Source organism: Palaemon carinicauda, chromosome 8, assembly GCF_036898095.1.
Source record: "Palaemon carinicauda isolate YSFRI2023 chromosome 8, ASM3689809v2, whole genome shotgun sequence".
Taxonomy (NCBI): Eukaryota; Metazoa; Arthropoda; class Malacostraca; order Decapoda; family Palaemonidae; genus Palaemon; species Palaemon carinicauda.
This window is the reverse complement of record NC_090732.1, coordinates 92,690,083-92,710,082: the sequence shown is the minus strand read 5'-3', so window position 1 is coordinate 92,710,082 and position 20,000 is coordinate 92,690,083. Positions and strand designations below refer to the sequence as shown.

The following is a 20,000-nucleotide window of genomic DNA, read 5'->3' as shown; positions in this document are numbered from 1 at the left end:
TGCACGGGCAATTTCCTCGGGTTTTGATATAAAACTGGTTTGGACCGTGAGAATCTAACACCAGTTCTACTGTAGAAGTTGTGGGATTAAAAGGCAAAAGTGCTTGCTTTGATAGGAAACTGAGCAGTCAAGTTCCTGTAAGTCGACCTCTACTAATTTCTTTTTTTTTTATTTTATTGCATAGTAAACTAAAGAGTGATCTTCCTTCACAAAATCCTAGTGAAATTTAGGTAAATATTGTATTTCACTCCCGGATACAGAGGTTTGCGGAATGTAGCGTTACATGGAACCTGTGTCTGGTCGGAAGGCCTATGCAAATATAGAAAAAAATAAATGTTCTGGCTATCGACTCTGGATATTTAGTCGTGATATAGCAGATCTCTCTTGTATAATACTGTGTTGCTTAGGTGGGCAGAGATCATTTAGGCCTTTTAGTTATATATTTAATAATTGTTTCTCTTATCAATTTCTCAAGTGGGTCTACCTTAAAAAGGTGGATTTTAGTGTTCAATTTGTATTATAGTGTTTCATCCCAATCAATCAGTAACAGAAAATATTTTATTTCAACTCATTTAGCCTAGCGTAGGCTGAGCGCCATTATTGACAGGTTATTGATGTCGTTCCTGGTGGAGTTTCGTATTTTGTTTACGCAGTCGATCACCATATCAAGCAAAGCGTGTTATTAGGTTGCGATTAGGTGGCACCGACTGCTGCCGTGAGATTTTACTTATCACTCCATGATTATTTCCCTCGCTCGGTAGCGTAGGCCTCGTTACAAATGTTGATTATAGTGGGAAGTTATGGATGTCGCTTATCTTGATCAAGCTGTTTAGCATTATATTTTCAGACACGCAAGGTAATTCCTACTACTCTCCATGTGGCATTATTATTATTATTATTATTATTATTATTATTATTATTATTATTATTAATTGCTAAGCTACAATCCTAGTTGAAAAAGCAGGATGCTATAAGCCCAGGGGCCCCAATAGGGAACATAGCCTCGTGAGGAAAAGAAACAAGGAAAAATAAATTATTTTAATATCAGTAACAACGTTAAAATAAATATTTCCTATATAAACTATAAAAACTTTAACAAAACAAGACGAAGAGAAATTAGATAGAATAGTGCCCCCGATTGTAGCCTCAAGCAAAAGAACTCTAACCCAAGACAGTGGAAGACCATGGTATAGAGGCTATGGCACTACCCAAGATTAGAGAACAGTGAAAGCTGCTTACTCCCATTAAACAAGCGTCAGGTAATTAATTCTGAAACTATATTGTTTGTGAACGACCGCTCCGTAATCAATGATAGGGAATGTCGGGACCGTGTGGCTGGGGAGTGTGTTAATATGGTGACAAGGCTCAGTTAGGTTGAATTAATTGCTAGAAGAGAGCATATATGGTAGCGCTTGATGATATTATGTATACATTATTACTCTAAGACAAGAAAATTTCCATATTTCTACGGCTCGCATGGTTATAATATTTTCTAATCAGGTGTAAAATAGTTTCACTTGCTGTTTCAACTAAATAACTCTCAGCAATGGCAAGGAAAATTGAATTCACATTTACAACCCTCTTTTAATCAAATTTTTTTTCGATGCTACTGTTGCTTGCAAATAAATTAGTGTGTGGGCCTATTAGTTCTAGCAGGACAGTAACATGTTGTTACAGGGTTGTGTGTGTGTATGAGAAGGTGGAACAGTGGAATTTGCTAGTCCTTCTGGGACGTACAAGAAAGGTGTGACTCTTCTCAAGGACCACACCAGGCTCACACCAGGACCACTCCGAGTTCTCAACTAAATCTTCACTTCCGGGCTGCTGCGAGTATACTGTATAGCAAGATTCCATGTTCGACCTATTCAACATTAGTGCTAGAAAAGATTAAAGAAACGTGGGAATGTTAGTGGAAAATGTCCGCTTGGATTTTGAAGGTTTAAAGGTCATCATGAATGGCAGAGAAGAAAGGACAGTGACAATGTCCTAGAAACAGGACAGTTCCCAAGTCCCCTCTCCACCCAATCTAGCACCTGGGAGGGTGGGGTTGCTGACAATACAAGAAACTATCCAGTTTGAGCAGGACTCGAACCCCAGTCCAGCAGAACGTCAGGCATGGTCGTGTCCAACAGGGTAGGTGGTGAGGGGAGCAAAGGTGGGGGGGGGGGACGAAGAAGAGGAATATGGTGGCAAAAGGGGAGGGGGATGTGAAGAGACTGGGATGAAATTATTGGAATGAAAATGGGAAGAGTCATTGGGGGGTGAGGAGGAAAACGAGAAGGAGAATGAGAGGGGTAGGAGGATTCTGGAAAGGGAAAGACGAGGGTGTGGATGAAGAGATGGGAATGGGATGAATAGGTCTTGTACCACATTCATGATGAATACATTTTCATTGTCTTAGTATTGCTGCAAAAACCTTTGGTTGAATCTTCTCTGTAGGTTATAAGGTAGTTTTTGCTTAGTATTTCGCTTCCAACATCTTGATGGACTAGAGAGAGAGAGAGAGAGAGAGAGAGAGAGAGAGAGAGAGAGAGAGAGAGAGAGAGAGAGAGAGAGAATTGTATAAATGCAAATTTGTTTTTACCTATTTTTCAGCATTTCATTCATTATCTAAGTTTTGCCTGATGTGAGTTTCCTGCCATGAACTAAAAACAATATACATATATACATGGATTCCATCATTCTATAAAGGTTTAAGAAAAGTCTTTGGACTATAAGACAATTGGCTGTTTGTACTGGTACCTTTTTCATCAATCACTTTATAATGTTTTATCGAACTACCTTGCTTCAGAATTTCCTGTGAGGTTGAAGAGGTTTACGTGAGATGGCGTCTATAGCATTTCTTGGTGGTCCGACACGTTCGTAAAAGTACTGACAAGACCCAACTTTACTGATATGACGACTCGAGATATATTCATTAAACATCTTCTATATCACGGTGAATACCCAGATCTCACTTAGGCAAATTACTCATTACAGTTGTCCCAAAGGGTTCATTAGTCATCTTGGACAATTTCTTTTACAAGGCAACCCATAATTCTCGTAAAGTCATTTTGTTATCTTAGAACGAGGTGCATTAAATTTCTAAGAAACACCCGTCTCCTAAGACATCAATTTTCCTGTAATAACCTACTGCCTAATACAAATATCACCTTAAAGTACTTTGTGTTGTTATATTTTTATAAATAATTGTGGTGTGAGGATTGGAAGGGATATTTGCATATTAGAACTCTTGAAATTGTTAATTCGGATGAAATACATATACCAATTATTAAAGGTGAGATTTTTCATAATTCTGATCGTCCTTTCCAATCAGATTTTCCCGGACAGTTCCATTCTGTTCGTGATATTAGGCATGCAGCTAATTCTATTAGCCAAACCTCTTCCATTATGAGGCTCGATACTACGCAGTATTCTAAGAAGTTTTATTCCAGCTGTGACCATATTGTGGAATGATCTTCCTAATGAGGTAGTTTAGTCGGTAGAACTTCAAAAGTTTAAACTTGCAGCAAATATTTTTATGTTGATCAGGCTGACATAAGTCTTTTTATAGTTGACATATGACATATCTGTTTTGATGTTGTTATTGTTTTTAAAATATTATTTTAATTGTTTATTATTTCTCATATTGTTTATCTATTTCCTAACCTCACTGGGCTATTTTTCCCTGTTGGAGCCCTTGGGCTTATGCCATCTTGCTTTTCCAACTACGGTTGTAGCTTACCTAATAATAATAATAATAATAATAATAATAATAAAATAATAATAATAATTGAGGGAATGAAAAACGATGATTACTGAAAAGGAGAGGCCGAGCAAGCCTCCTCAGTAAAGGGAAGAAGCATTGGTCTAGACTATTCTTAATTTAATATATACATAAGATGTGCAAGACTATACAAGAGAGATATAAGTTGTGCAATGCAGGTGTTGGGAGAGAACGGGTTATTAACAGACTATTCACACCGCTGATGAACGTGAGAGAGGCACTAGAACTTTATCTGTTTATGAGAGCAACATTTTATATATATATATATATATATATATATATATATATATATATATATATATATATATATATATATATACATTCTGCAACCCGGCACTACAAACAGATATGGCAAACACCCTGTGGTAGGGGTGTAAGAATACTACCACCGTAAGACGTAGAAAGCGACTAAAAGGACAGTTGCTGCCTTGTAGCAGTCCTGCTTTTTGGCAAAAAAAAAACTAGTCCCACTGTCATTAACTGCAGAAACTGCAGCCTTAGAGCTGGACTAATTAGTCAAAGACTAGGCCCACTACCAGTAACTGTGGCTGATGACTGCAAGGGTATGAGATCATAAAAAACCCACTGCCAAATTATGCACCATACCTGATGCTATTATAAATGTGGATGCAGCTAGGGTATCTCCTGTAAGCAATGCGCATCGTGATCCCCTTAAAACTACAGCCAAAGAAGATATTGACAGATTGGAAACTAAGAGTGGGTACTTGGAATGTTGGTGCACTAAATGGAAGATTGAGGGAGATAGTGGATGTGATGGAGAGGAGGAAGATAGGTGCCTTGTGTGTGCAGGAGACTAGATGGAAAGGAAATGGAACTAGGGAGATACGAAATCGTCATAAACAGCGGGTTATGAGAGGGATGAAACGGAGTTGGGTTCATAAAAGTTAATACGAGGAAGGAAAAAGTGGTAAAAGTAAATCGAATAAATGAGAGGCTTCTGAAGATCCCAATGATAATATTGGATCACATAATAGAAATATTTTCATCGGATGCCCCTCAGATGGATTATCAAGAACAAGAAAAAAAATCATTTAGACAAGCTTTGAGGCAGCTATTAGAACAGTGAAAAAGGAGAAGAAGAATAATCATGGGAGCAGACATGAATGGCAGTGTGGGGAAGAGAAGGGATGGATATGAGGAGGTACATGGAGGCCATGGGTTTGGAATTAGAAATAAGGATGGAGAGTATTAGAGATGGCTCAGAGTTTTGAATTGGCATGTATGAGAACCTGGTTTCAGAGGCTGGATAAGCCTCTAATAACCTATGAAAGTGGAGGAGTGGAAAGCCAAATAGACAATATATTAGTTAGAGAAGCAGACAAGAAAAATGTGATGAGCTGTGAAGGGATTTTGGGGGAAGCATGCGTTAAAGTACTGGTAGCGATACATTTCCAAATAAGTTGTAGAAAACCAAAGAAGAGAAAGGGATATAGAAATATGCGTAGGAGAAACGGAGAAATTAGTGGAAATAACCAACGGATATGATGCGACAAAAGAAGAAAATTGATGGTTGGACAGAGAAGTGCAGGAACCAGTTAAAAGAAAATAAAAGACATCCAAGTACTGGAAAGTAAGGCAGGCACAGGGACCAGGGGAACGGTTCAGAGAAGAGAAAAAATATTTTACAAGGAAAGTAGGTATAGCTATTAGAAGGGCGGTAGAGGAGTTAAATGAAAGATTAGGAACAAACGAAGGAGAAAAGGATAACTATAAAATTTCAAACTTAAGATAAAGGCAAAGACAGGATTTTAGGTAACTGGTAGTCATCAGAGATAGAGATGGAAATATATTGCATAGGGATGACGATATTAAAAGTTGGAGAGAATATTAGGAGTAACTGTTGAATACTGAAAATGAGAGACAGAAGCTGGGAGAAGCACAAAGGGTGGGGGGGCCAGTGGTGGAGTTACAAAATACAGAAGTGAAGCGAGCTTGAAGTAAAATGAAGAATGGCAAAGTATTAGGCCCACCAGTTTCAAACTGAATACGTTAAGATACTACTACAGAGGAGGAAGAATGGATGTAGCATTTATTTAGAGCACTATTGGAAAAGGAAATAATGCCTAAATACTGGGAGGAGAGTCTAATGGTATCTATATCTAAGCAGAAAGGTGACATCATGGAACGTGATAACTACAGGGGAATTAGGTTAGGTTAGGTTAGGTTAGGTTAGGAAGAGGAAGCACAGATTGAAAGATTAGAAAATTATGAAATAAGAAGAATGGCAGGTGAGTAAAGTTTACAGAGATGATAAGAGTGCCTCGAATGAGATTTTAAGAAGTCGTTTTTGGTGACACAGCGTGTAATTTCTTATTAGTTACTTTATCAAGCATTGGTCTGATCTGTGATGTAGGAAACACTTCATTGTCACAAACTTACGCACACGCACGCACACATACACACATATTTATTATATATATATATATATATATATATATATATATATATATATATATATATATATATATATATATATATATATATATATATATATGATAAATTTTGCACATTTAAACGTGTGTGTATCATATGATAGATGGATGAAAGGTGAGGTGAAGTAAGAAGTAACAAGTTTTCTAAAGGTCTTCATACAAGAAAATGAGGGATAGAGGAAGTTATCAAGTAGAGATGCATGAACCAATCATGTGAAATTTGAAAATTAAATGTGAATAATAATATTCTTAATGCTACAGATATGAAGCAAAATGGCTGAAAGTGCATGAAAGATAAAGATATGATAAAAATAAATTTTAAGGTGGTTAGATCAATAGAGAAAATTGATAAAATTGAATATGATTTTTAAATTTCTCTCTTCGTCACTGTCATGCAGTTTCCTGGACCAGGGTCCGATTCCCCGGCCGGCCAGAAGCTATTGTCTTTGAGTTGGTTCCCCCCTTGTGTCTCTGATCCCGAGGTATAAGAGAGAATCCAGACATTAAGTTATTAAAATATATGGCTTATTTGAATATATATATATATATATATATATATATATATATATATATATATATATATATATATATATATATATACATACAAACATATATATACTGTATATATATATATATATATATATATATATATATATACATATGTATATATATATATATATATATATATATATATATATATATATATATATATATATATATATATATATATTAATATGCATATATATACAAAAATGTCCCTTGAAGTGGGTGCCACCTGATGAATTCTGATTACTATTTTCTTATCAAGTTGTTAGGGGAGAAGCTCTTTACCTCAGGCCCCTTTTCTTGACTACTACATACAGTATGTTAGTACCAGGGTTTAAACTTGAGCATGTGGCCCATTACCTAAGATACTGCTGCTTTTTACCTAAAATTACCTTAAAACTTATCTAATTTCCTAAAATTTGAAGCTAGTAAAACCGAAATGATCTTACAAATACCCTTACCTTAAAAATTACATTGAAACCATATAAATTATCTCAAACTAAGGTAATTACCTTAAAAGTTTAAACCCTGGTTGGTACTCTCATATAGTAGGGTGGACTTGTGACCGATAGTTCCGGGTCGAATAAGATCAAGGAAATCGTCAATCCGAATACTGAATCACCTAGTGGCATGTGAACATTTGCGATTGCACCATGTTTATTTATATGAGACAGGTGTTACCAGTTTCTTTTTCGCCTTAAATCTATATCTAAAGATCGTATGACAGCTCTTTTCATTGACAAAGAACAGACGTTAATTTTATATATCATGTAGGCTTATATAGAAATGCCGAATCGTTATCTTATACACACACGAATAAGAGAAAAATAAAAAATAAATATTTACGTAAATCTCTATCAACACTACAATGAACGAGCTATTTTCAAAAGTGTTAAAGAATATTATAATCTATTTGTTGAAAGATGAAAATGAATATATTAAGAATACAATAAAACACACACAAACATCAGTGAGTTATAACATGCAGTTGTAAACTATTTCTCACCTCTGTTTCTCTTGCCAGTCTCCTGAAGAGTTCGTCTGACTCGAATTTCCCCTTTTGGTCCGGGACGACCCTGGGCATCTTGAACATGAGTCTGGGTTTAGGTGGTTGAGGCTGCGGCTCATAAAGAGCCGGTAGTGGAGACTCATAGTGAGGCAACATTGTCGCTGACAGCGGCACAGTTTCGTTCATCATCATAATTACGGTAGAAGTTCGGACTCACCCGGCTACCTGACAGGACAATATTCGATCAAGTTTCAGAAGACCCTAATTGTCTATTTCGCCAGTCAGCAAAATCACAGCTACTTAGTGCTTATTATACTGAAAATTTATCTTTTCACAGTTATATCTTTAAATTGATAATCACTATAAGCTCGAGCGTCTTTTTCAAGTTTCTTTATGAACGTACACTGGTCTTATTTTGCTCTTTTTGCGCGTTTATTTGTTCCTACCTATTAACTCGTTTAAATCACAAAGTCACTGTTATCACTTTTGTATCTATAGTTGCTCCAATTTGCAAATGTTACGACCCACTTACGAGAGGTCTGGATATCGTTATGTTCGTTTTGTCTTCGCCTTTTCTGCTCTTCAAACCAGGAGAATGGTACTGTGCACCGGTGTGTTTTGCATGATGGTAACAAACTCTGCCACTTGAAGACCAGTTCCACGTTCTTCCCTTCACTCACGCAGCAGGAACTGATCCCAAGTGTTATTCACAACTTATTCCGTAAACCACACGCTGTCAAGACTAGCAACGCCTTCAGCCAACCACCAAGGGCGTCCTTATAAGATTCCTGTAAATAATACCAACACAAGTAGCTTTAATATATGCCTCATTATGCTCACTTTTCCCTTGCCCCTACTTCTTGACAATATAGCACCTTTTAAGCTTTACAATAATTAATAATCAAGTATTAATTTTCCATTGTAATTCTATTTTATTCTCTATTTGTTCCAGAAAAGCCTCTTATACCCTTCACACAATTACAATTAGACGTAAAAGAAAAAAAAATTTCAAGGCTAATTTACCAAGCACTACATTTACTGCTTATAACATTATTTTTTAATTATTTATTTATTGAGAGAAAAAGTTCATAAATCTTTTAGAATCATCAAGCGTATCATTTTGGCTTAAGATCATTGATCCCATTGTGGGTGAAGTAGACATGGGAAAGGTTTCGCATATGATGACTTCTTATACATACACATGATCACGTGTTACGTTCCAAAAAGGATTTGTACTTTTAACTTTTTTTACTGCACACTCCTAACTTTAAATGTCCTTGAAAAAAAAAAAAAATATATATATATATATATATATATATATATATATATATATATATATATATATATATATATATATATATATATATATATATATATATATATATATATATATATATATATATATATATATATACATATATATATATATATATATATATATATATATATATATATATATATATATATATATATATATATATATATATATATATATATATATATATATATATATATATATATTCGAAATAAGAGACACAATTTGGATAAAAGACAGAAATGTTTCTTCGATGATAATTATAATAATAATAATAATATGATGATATAGGGCACATCTTAACTAGTCTTATCATATTCCTTCAACTGTATTTTAAAGCCATAATAATAGAATTGATGACATACCATTTAAGCAAAATCTTCAGTAAGTGGGACGTTGGAAAAGAGAACTAGGATAGGTCACAATAAAGAGAAAATACTGATAAATATATCTTTACCATGGATATAGACATTCTTTGATATATACGTTACCTGAACGAAAGAAATCCGTGAAAAGAAAACGCTTTGAGTAGCGTGGAAAATGTTTTGAATAGCAGACTTGATAGGAGGAGGCGGACGGGTCGAGAAAGGATTAAAGTCATGGGAAGTTGGGAATTCGTCATTTAACAGAGCAGTAGAGCTAGAAGTAGAAGGGCGTCTCATAAATACAAGGAAATATTATAACAAAACGGTAATTTTCACACATAAAATCGAGAAAGTTACTTCGAAGTAGATATAGCACCAAATCAAAATGTAATCAGGTATTGCAGGCTCAAGTGGCTCCAGTGCCCGGTCGTCAAGCCAAACTTTCTGGAATTAGTTCAATCACAAGGGACAGAGTGGGTGTGTATGTACCATCAGTGCACCTTATGAGGTGTATTGTAGGCATTGATAAAGTATCTCTCCAGCGACCTTCTTGTCTCTATCGCCCACTTTCTATACTGTTACATTACCTGTGTTTCAGCTTCCTTCTTGACCAACCTCTTTCAGCTTATACTTCACAATACAACTACGGAGTTTTTTTTTTTTTCTTTTTAGTTGGACTTAGGTGCTAAACGACCTCCCTGGACTGCGTCCATAATGTTCAAATTACATAACTCTCGACCACAACCAGTAACACCTCCAGCTATTATTTTTTCCAGTCTTTGTTTTTTCCTTAAAGGCCATGAAGGCATCCAGTCTAAATTAGACAGCAATTGTTTCGTCCCGGTCCTTTACTTATGAGATTCCATGTGGATTTTTTACATAGAGAGGATCTCGCAATCCAGTTAAATAGTTATAAGGATTAATTACATCTATTTCTAAAATCTGCATTGGCAGTTAGATGCAGCATAAGTGATCTTCAACTTAAATGGAAGTTATTCCTTACGCAAAGTGAAATCGATGTTGTGGGTGGTGGCTAATCAAAATTTGAAGATATAGGGTTGTGGTAGCCTAATTAGAACGTCCCTGCCTGGTAATTAGTTGGAGGGAGTTCGAGACCCGCCTCAGCTCGATAGTTTCTACATGTGTCTGTAGCCTTACCATCATTGTGAGTTAGAGATATGGGATTTGGAGGGGGGGGGGGTACAAATATCTACCTGCTGAGACATCAGCAGACAGTGCCTGGTCGCCCCACTGCTCCTCGCTTGATGGCGCGGGCTTGGTCGTTGAAAACATGAATATATAGTCAGTATCGGCATTGTACTGTCTCTTGCCTCTGACAATCATGAGTGACCTTTAAACCTTCAAAAGTCACACGTGAATTCGTGCTGACGGCAGTAACGAGTTCGCTATAAAAAGCTGATGGCACATCACCCTCTATAGCATCAGTGGGGTAATGCGTGGGGATAGCAATCTCGCACATAAATCCGGAAGAGTAACATTGTCACCCCATCCTCTTAAGGGAAAAAGAGCTATCTAAAAAGAAAAAAAAAATAACTCATATATATATATCTATCTATCTATCTATCTATATATGTATATATATATATATATATATATATATATATATATATATATATATATATATATATATATATATATATATATATATATATATATATATATATATATATCCATCATCTCCTACGCCTATTGACGCAAAGGGCCTCGGTTAGATTTCGCCAGTCGTCTCTATCTTGAGCTTTTAATTCAATACTTCTCTATTCATCATCTCCTAATATATATATACATATATATATATATATATATATATATACATATTTATATGTATGTATATATATACATATATATTTATATACATATATGTTTGTATGCATATACTGTAGATATATATATATATATATATATATATATATATATATATATATATATATATATATATATTTATATATATATATATATATATATATATATATATATATATATATATATATATATATATATATATATAAATATATACATATGCATATATATACTATATATATATATATATATATATATATATATATATATATATATATATGTGTGTGTGTATATACTGTATATATATATATATATATATATATATATATATATATATATATATATATATGTATATATATATATATATATATATATATATATATATATATATATATATATATACAGTGTATATATATATATATATATATATATATATATATTTGTATGCATATATATAGATATATATATATATATGTGTATATATACTGTATGTATATATATATATATATATATATATATATATATATGTGTGTGTGTGTGTATGTATATATATGTATATGTATATATATATATATATATATATATATATATATATATATATATATATATATATATAATGTACATATGTATATGTGTATATATGTGAGTATGACTCTACTACGATTTCATTCAGAATTATTAAATAAATATGATAAGATACACACCTACAGATGGAACCAGATGTTAACACAAAATTTACCGCAGCGTAAAACCACAAAAGAAAAACCTGGTTTTAACACATTTCTTAAGAGGCTTCTTGATTGTAATTTGAATATTCTTGGTAATCATCGCATAATACTTGTTTTTTCAGAAAAAAAAAAAAAAATAATTGGACAGCTTAAACACGACTTCGTGTTATGTTCGGGTTCCTTTCAGTTCCTTTCCTGTGCCATAATAGATGGTGACATAATACTACATTTCCTTTCATTGCATATTTCCCAAATGTGTACATGCGTAGGTATAGCCCAATATCATTTCAGTGAAATGTTCAGTGGGATATTTTTATTATGAATATTTGAATTTATGTCTCGGAAATAATACGGTGCTTTTGAAATGAATTTGCCAAACATCTCATAAATAATGAATGAATGAGTACCTGTAGACTTTATTGGTATAAAAGCATTATTTGCTTTGAAAACATAGATGCCAGAGTACTGAATTGTATCATATGATGATAATACTAATAATGATAATACTAATAATGATAATAATATTCAATCTTAATTTCAATATCATATTTGTTTTTCAATTACCTCATGTTTGGGTCAAAAGTCGTTTATCATTCTAAATAAGGGGTAATTTTGAATCATTCAAGAGGTCATTGGCTCCTTAGTTTTGAATTTGCCCTACATCATAGCCGTTCAGAGAAACTTATTTTATTTTTCAATTTAACCTCGCCTACTGATCACTCAATGAGGCATGAAAATAACTAAGCAATGAGTAAAATATTTGCAGAAGTTGAATTAGATAATATGAAATATACGTGGGACATGCAAAGAACATGGGAACAACAGAAAATATTACTAAACTATATGAGAAACGAAATACAGTTACACAGATGTGATCCGCAACAACGGAAGGAATTCATCTTATTCATAACAGTCCCATAACAGAAAAAAACAAACGAAATTATAACACAGAAGAAGAAACGGAGGTACACCTTTCGGCCTGAGCTGGAAACAGGTTATCATATTCTGCGGCCGTGAGTCCTCAAGAAATATGGGTTTCTTATGTTAATGTCCCGAGTGTCAGAGGTAACTGGGCTACATAATCATTTTTTCTCGGCCTGTTCTTATTTTCTCGGGAGCCATCAATTTTCCTTTATAGAGATGAATTGCTGGAATACATTTTCTTTTATAATTTATGTACGGAGGAGAGACAAGGAAGAAAGGGAAATGTATGTTTAAGATTATGTAGGCATAGATTCAATTAACACTAATTCTTTTATATAAATAATCATTATGAAAATGTTATCATCATTATTATTATTATTATTATTATTATTATTATTATTATTATTATTATTGTTGTTGTTAACATCATTATTATTATTATTATTATTATTATTATTATTATTAAGAAGAAGAAGAAGAAGAAGAAGAAGAAGAAATAATAACAACAACAAAAATAACAACAACAACAAGAGCAATCTAAAAGGAACAAAAGGTCCAACTTAATCGGTTCTGCCAATTAATCAGAAATGAAACAAGTATCTCTCGACAGGTAAACAGTAGAGCAGAAGCAATCCATGGACCCAGTAAACGTGAGTTCAGCATTGCAGCTTACGTCTATGAAATATTGATTTCTAAACATTCATTTTCAGTTTCCTAAATAGACTAAATACGAATCTCTCTCTCTCTCTCTCTCTCTCTCTCTCTCTCTCTCTCTCTCTCTCTCTCTAGAAATTAACGGGTAATGTTTCTGTTTAAAAAGTCACTGTCCATCGCTTCAGCTGTCTGATTAATCACTCGACTCTCTCTCTCTCTCTCTCTCTCTCTCTCTCTCTCTCTCTCTCTCTCTCTCTCTCTCTCTAGAAATTAACGGGTAATGTTTCTGTTTAAAAAGTCACTGTCCATCGCTTCCGCTGTCTGATTAATCACTCGACTCTCTCTCTCTCTCTCTCTCTCTCTCTCTCTCTCTCTCTCTCTCTCTCTCTCTCTCTCTCTCTCTCTCTCTCTCTCTCTCTTAATTTATTCCATACATAATGGTCTAAATTATTTTGATTTTCCGAACATTTCTAATAACTGAGATACTGAGACAGTTCCAGGCGACTTAGGAATGTTTATGAAATTCTCAATCAGTTAGAGAGTTCTCTTTAGAAATAGAAATATAGCAAGAGGCTGAGAATTCTTCTTACATTCCGGAGAGAATGGCACATAAGAATAGTAAAACCGGTTGAACCAGGCTGCCGCAACTTCCTTGAAGTACCTTTGAGATTGGGGATCCTGTTGCGTATAACAAGGGCGGGAGAGTGAAGATGGACAGACAGGCAGGTAGTATCTCATATAAATGCCCAATTAAATGTCTACCCATCAAACGGAGACCGATGGACCTTGCAAATGATTCCACGCTGGAAGTTATCAGATTGAAAGCCTTTGCTTCAATTCTATCAAAAAGAATAGTATGTGAAGTCTCCAGATTAAAGAAAATCATAATCCAAATTAAGGCTGGGAAGACCATTTTAGCTCTTGAACTGCTGGTGCTCAGCTGATAAATATGATCGATATGGTAAGCAGGTCTTCTGGAACGACACTCCAATATCAAACCACCGTTCTCTGGTCTTGGGTAGTGCCATAGCCTCTGTACCATGGTTTTCCACTGTCATGCGGTAGAGTTCTTTTGCTTGAAGGTACACTCAGGAACATTATTCTATCTTATCTCTCTTCCTCTGGTGTTTTTTTAAAGTTTTCATATTTTATATATGAAAGATTTATTTCATTGTTGTTACTGTTCTTGAAATATCTTATTTTTTTGTTATTTTCTTCTCTTGTAGTTCATTTATTGCCTTATTTCCTTTCCTCACTGGGCGATTTTCCCTATTGGGGCCCTTCGGCTTATAGCATCCTGCTTTTCAAATAATAATAATAATAATAATAATAATAATAATAATAATAATAATAATAATAATAATAATAATAATAATAATAATAACATCTAGATACCCTTAGTCATCGAAATCATCTTAGATGGTCGCATGATGCAGTACATCAATTCTAATGACCAGTCTACTGACAGATATATGTTCTCCTTCAAGCAATCAAATATTATTCTGGTACTAAGAGTATAAGGTAAAGAGATTCTGTAAACAGTGAAACATTGCTGAAAGGGAGGATACATTTTAGGGAGAGAGCAAGTCATTAATAGATACCACTAAACAGAGAAAGTCACAAACAAGGTTTCGTCAATTACAGCAGCAATAAGGCCTTATTCCAGACCTTGTCGAAAGTTCTAGAAATGTTAAGGCCAAAAACAAAAGATTTCCAAAATGTATGAAAAAAGATGTCCAGAAAATACTAAGGTTGGATAAAAGGTCCGTAAACTATCAAGCCTTAATGATAATTACATTGAAAATCAGAGAGAAGACAGCAATCTGCTAGGAGTTTGTGTAGATCAAACACCAGTACACCTTCAAATGCTACATTTTTGGTAGAAGTTTCGCCAATTCAAACAATAAAGGCTAAATAAAACATCTAAATTAAGAACATGTGAATTTAAAGGAAATACATTGGATTAAAAAAGAAAAATTAAAATGTCAAGATAGATGCCTGTTGGGAGGAAGAATATAAATAACATTATATAGCATCAGAAAGGAAAAAAATTACTTACTGTACATTTCTAAAAAAGAAAAAACTATTAACGAGTTTGAGGTATATTTTGGAATGCCACGACAAAAAACGTGGTTCCAAATGTAAATGAAAGCTGTAGTCAGTTGCGTGCAAGTCAGTATTAAGGCATAACACCTCTCAATTAGATGAGTCAACTCTCAAGAGGCATTATACAATCTAGATTTTCTCGATTTCTTTCATATTTTCTTTTACATATATATACTCGCTCTCTCATATATATACTGTATATAATATATATATATATATATATATATATATATATATATATATATATATATATATATATATATATATATATATATATATATATATATATATATATATTTAAATATGTATTGCATAATTCTGCAATTCTTAAGTCAAGTTTGGTAATTCGTGACTCGCTTCTGCATACCACCCACCAGTTCACCTAGTTGTGTAAATGGTTACCAACATCAGTTGGAATCTAGAAAAAGGGCATGAGGTTACCAATCTGCACTTCTCTTAACGAATTTATGAGAAACCTGAATACTGAACTCTCTCTCTCTCTCTCTCTCTCTCTCTCTCTCTCTCTCTCTCTCTCTCCTCTCTCTCTCTCTCTCTCTCTCTCTCTCTCTCTCATGTCAATGGCAATATCGGTAACGAACTCAGCTGAAAAGCTGCGGACCTTGTCCCAGTCTCGGACCAAACAAGGGGGAAGTGTTTCGAAAGTTGAGAATTTCTCTTCCCTTTAGCAGTGAACTATGTACCTACTTGTTAGCACAAATACAACCTTCATCTTTGACAAAGGAGAGACAACAGCAAAGCTGGAGAACATGGGAATTAAAACTTTTATAACGAAGTGTAAATATGTGCCCTCCTGCTTGCTCACCGAGCAGTCCCTTTGATAGCAGCCTACAGTAAGAACAGACATGCTTTCACTGGCAGGAGATTTTGGCAGTTAATTCACTTTCCAGCATATTTTCTTTACTTGTGGACACTTGTTCCCGGTGAGGATGCTAGTAGCGTCTTGGGACATTGTCTTTAGGTCTGAGACATGCTTAATGCTAGCCTATCTCCCACAACTCGAACGGCTGGTCAATATGTCGACATAGAGTCAGACTTCACCGATTGTGTACAGGTTGGTAGGAAAACGAAAACGGGAGGAACAAACTTCGTCAAAAAGGGATACCGTATTCTTCTTTGGATACACGTGCTCGTGAGCAAAATGTCTCCGAGCGAGCACCGTTTAATCAATGTTCCCTGACTGGATTGGAATGCTGATCACCAGACTGTCTACAAGCAGCTTGCTTATTAGTGAACTTGACGGTACTTAACAAGTGAGCACGCTCACCCATATGGAATGCGCTCCTCACCAAAGGCTCTCTGTGTTGATGAGAAACATGCCTCTTAACACAGGATGTGCTCTAGTTTGAAAGCTTGCTCTCCCCTGAATGAACGCTCTCACCTGAGCATGCTAGCTCTTAGAAGTGTGCATGTCTTTCTTCACATATGCTGGCATGGCTACGCATAAAGAAGCCTGAATGCAAGCTTTTGAATGCGGCACTTTTGAACGCACGTGTAGGGGGACTAATCTGTCCTTACTAGACCTTGGTGTGCACTCAGACTGTTAAGGGTTCAGAAGAGGTGGGTTACATCATGCTTCACCATTGTAATCATCACTCTTAAGTTCCTTACAAGCTCCAAGATGTGCCCCTATAACGAGTGTGTCTAGGATGGAGCACAAGTTTAAACTTTCTTTGAAAAGAGACTTTATACCTGCAAGAGCTAGAACGCACACCCTAACGCGTGCGCTCTGTGGCTCACACCCATAATTATGACTGGTAGGCCTATCCAGTAAACCTCACCGGCTAACGGAGTCGTGACTATTGACGTCCAGTTACTGCTGGGGGTGATCCTCGTCCTTGATCCCTTCATGAATCATGATCCATTGTAGTTTCTTTTGTCGAGAATTATCAATTGTCCCCGATAGAATAAGGGTTGACCTCATGCTCTCTCTCTCTCTCTCTCTATCTCTCTCTCTCTCTCTCTCTCTCTCTCTCTCTCTCTCTCTCTCTCTCTCTCTTCAAACTCGAAGAGTTCCCAGTAGGGAATATCTTCAATCATCCTAGGAACAAACAGTTTCCTTTTAGATCCCAAGTCTCTTTATACCTCGGAGGACAGGAGCTTTCTTTCTATCCCCATTCCCTTTTCCTCAGAAGGTTTATGCCTCAAAGAAATCCTAATCTTTGAGACTGGTATTGAAGAACAAATCTTCTTGAATATCTGGAAAGGATTCTCAAGCTTTTCACAAGATCATAACTCGGGATCCAGACTTGACTGTCCCCCCCAAAAGGAGATACTCTGATTATATAATAAAGGATAAAATACAAATTACGTTTAGAATTTGTAATATTCCTTACGTCCAGATCGTGTGTGCATGATTACACTGATACATTTGGTAATCACAAAACCATTAAGGACATCACGCATGCTCATTTAAATCACTTGCCCTCCCAAACTGTCGAAGAAGTACATTCAGATTTTATTTGACACTTTCTGCATAGAGGAAAACTATTGTATGAGAGCCTGTTCATACCTTAAGTTCCATCCATCTCAGGTATGTAGTCAGTCATCTGAATTTGTACATACTGAAGAAAATAGATCTGCTACCCTTCCCTTTTCTTATTGGAGGATTGATCCTTTAAGACCAATCGATAAAAGTTTCATATGAGTCACTCCTACTGTTTTTCTCTTAGTGGGGGAGACAATGTTGGGCAGTGATTCACCGAGATCGAAGAAAACAAAATTTTGCATGCTATTGAGCTTTCTCCTCAGCTATTCATGAATGCAATCATCTTTTGGAAGAAAACCACACTTGCTCACAATAACAAGCACCCTTTGGGACTACACCACTATGCGAGCATCTTTTGGAATTTTACCACACATGTTCATGATGCGAGCATCGTTTGGAATATTTCCTCTTGCTATTTTTTGTTAATCCGTTAGCAATCGCCCACTCTTACATTAGTTCCATCTCTAGTTCGGTCTCTGATTAGAGATACTACGCATGCTACTAGGTGCTTGCACTCTTGATAAAGTGCCACTACACACGTGCATGATCACAAGCCATAACCTTAACTGCTCAGGTTGCTGCTTGCTACTAATCATGCACTCTCTCACCTGCCTGCTAGATAATTACCCCATGGGAGCACCACTGTTAACCCTCTCATTTGTTCCCACACGAATACAACCCGAGGGTAGGACTCAGGTTTTATAGTGAGTAGTATACAAATAACCTTCAATTGTTCCTACACAAATACAATCCTGAGTAGAGAACACAGGTTTGTATAGTGAGGAAGAGTACAAATTACTCCAAATGGATTAATTTTGGGCTTAGTAGGTGGGGTGCCGGTAAAGTGGTTGCATTTAGGCATATAACTTAGAGCAGTCAGATGCTGGTACCCTCCTAGCTATTTGCATGTATAAGGACAGTATAAAGAATTGTTGAGCTCGGGTCAAAGATCGGTTGACTAACAACAACCATTTCTGAGCAGACAAGATCATACTTGCAACCATCACAATAGAGGAAAACTGACAGTATGCATGAGAAAACTGTAACGATACAGAGTAGCTTAGCATGGCCACAGTTTTCTCCTTTTCCACTAAGGATGGCAGTCCTCCTAAAATGCTACCAATGGGAAGATACCTTCAACCCTGATGGGAGAGGGGATGGTATTATGGGATGGTAAATTGGACTGTGGACATGCTCCAATCCTGATTCCGCCTCCCGTTCACTAACCATTCTCATCTAATTTGACCACCAGTGACATCATTGTCCTACTATCACGGGTTGGTAAAGGACTTAGCCCTCCAGGCAGAGGTTCAGGTTATGCTGGAGAAGGATGCTCTCCCAAACACTCACATGTACCTCAGCATACACCCAAACAAGAATGATTTCACCTCCAAGAGCTCAACAAGGGCTCCCCATGTTTCTTCAATCAACTCTTTCTCAAAGAGAAGGTGTCTTGGAACAGGTGACCAGTTGTAGACATTTCAGCTCTGAAGGAGTTTGTATGACAAACTTCATCCAAGATGAAGACTCCAAACAGTCAGGCAGATGATCAGGCTGTTGGACCTCATAATGTCATTCGATCTGAAATATACGTACTTCCGGATTTCAATCCATCCCGGCTCCAGGAAGTTTCCCAGTTCTATCATGCCGAGTAGAGTGTACCAATTCGAAGTACTTTGATTTGGTATCTCAACAGCCCTGAAAGTCTTCAGAGTTTACTCTGGTATCAGCATGGGCACACGACATTGGTAACTGTCTTCTGCACTACATCAATAATTGGTTGATCTTGGCTAACTAAGTGAACGAC

At 35.6% G+C, this 20,000-nt stretch overlaps 1 protein-coding gene across 1 annotated transcript in view; it reads right to left on the bottom strand.

Moving 5' to 3' along the window:
• Positions 1 to 20,000, bottom strand: part of LOC137644926 (protein big brother-like) — a 207,091-nt gene that overhangs the window by 177,697 nt on the left and 9,394 nt on the right. Inside the window, 1 exon segment of the mRNA XM_068377802.1 lies at positions 7,772 to 8,562. Coding sequence (XP_068233903.1) covers positions 7,772 to 7,966 — 195 coding nt within the window. The 5' untranslated portion in view covers positions 7,967 to 8,562.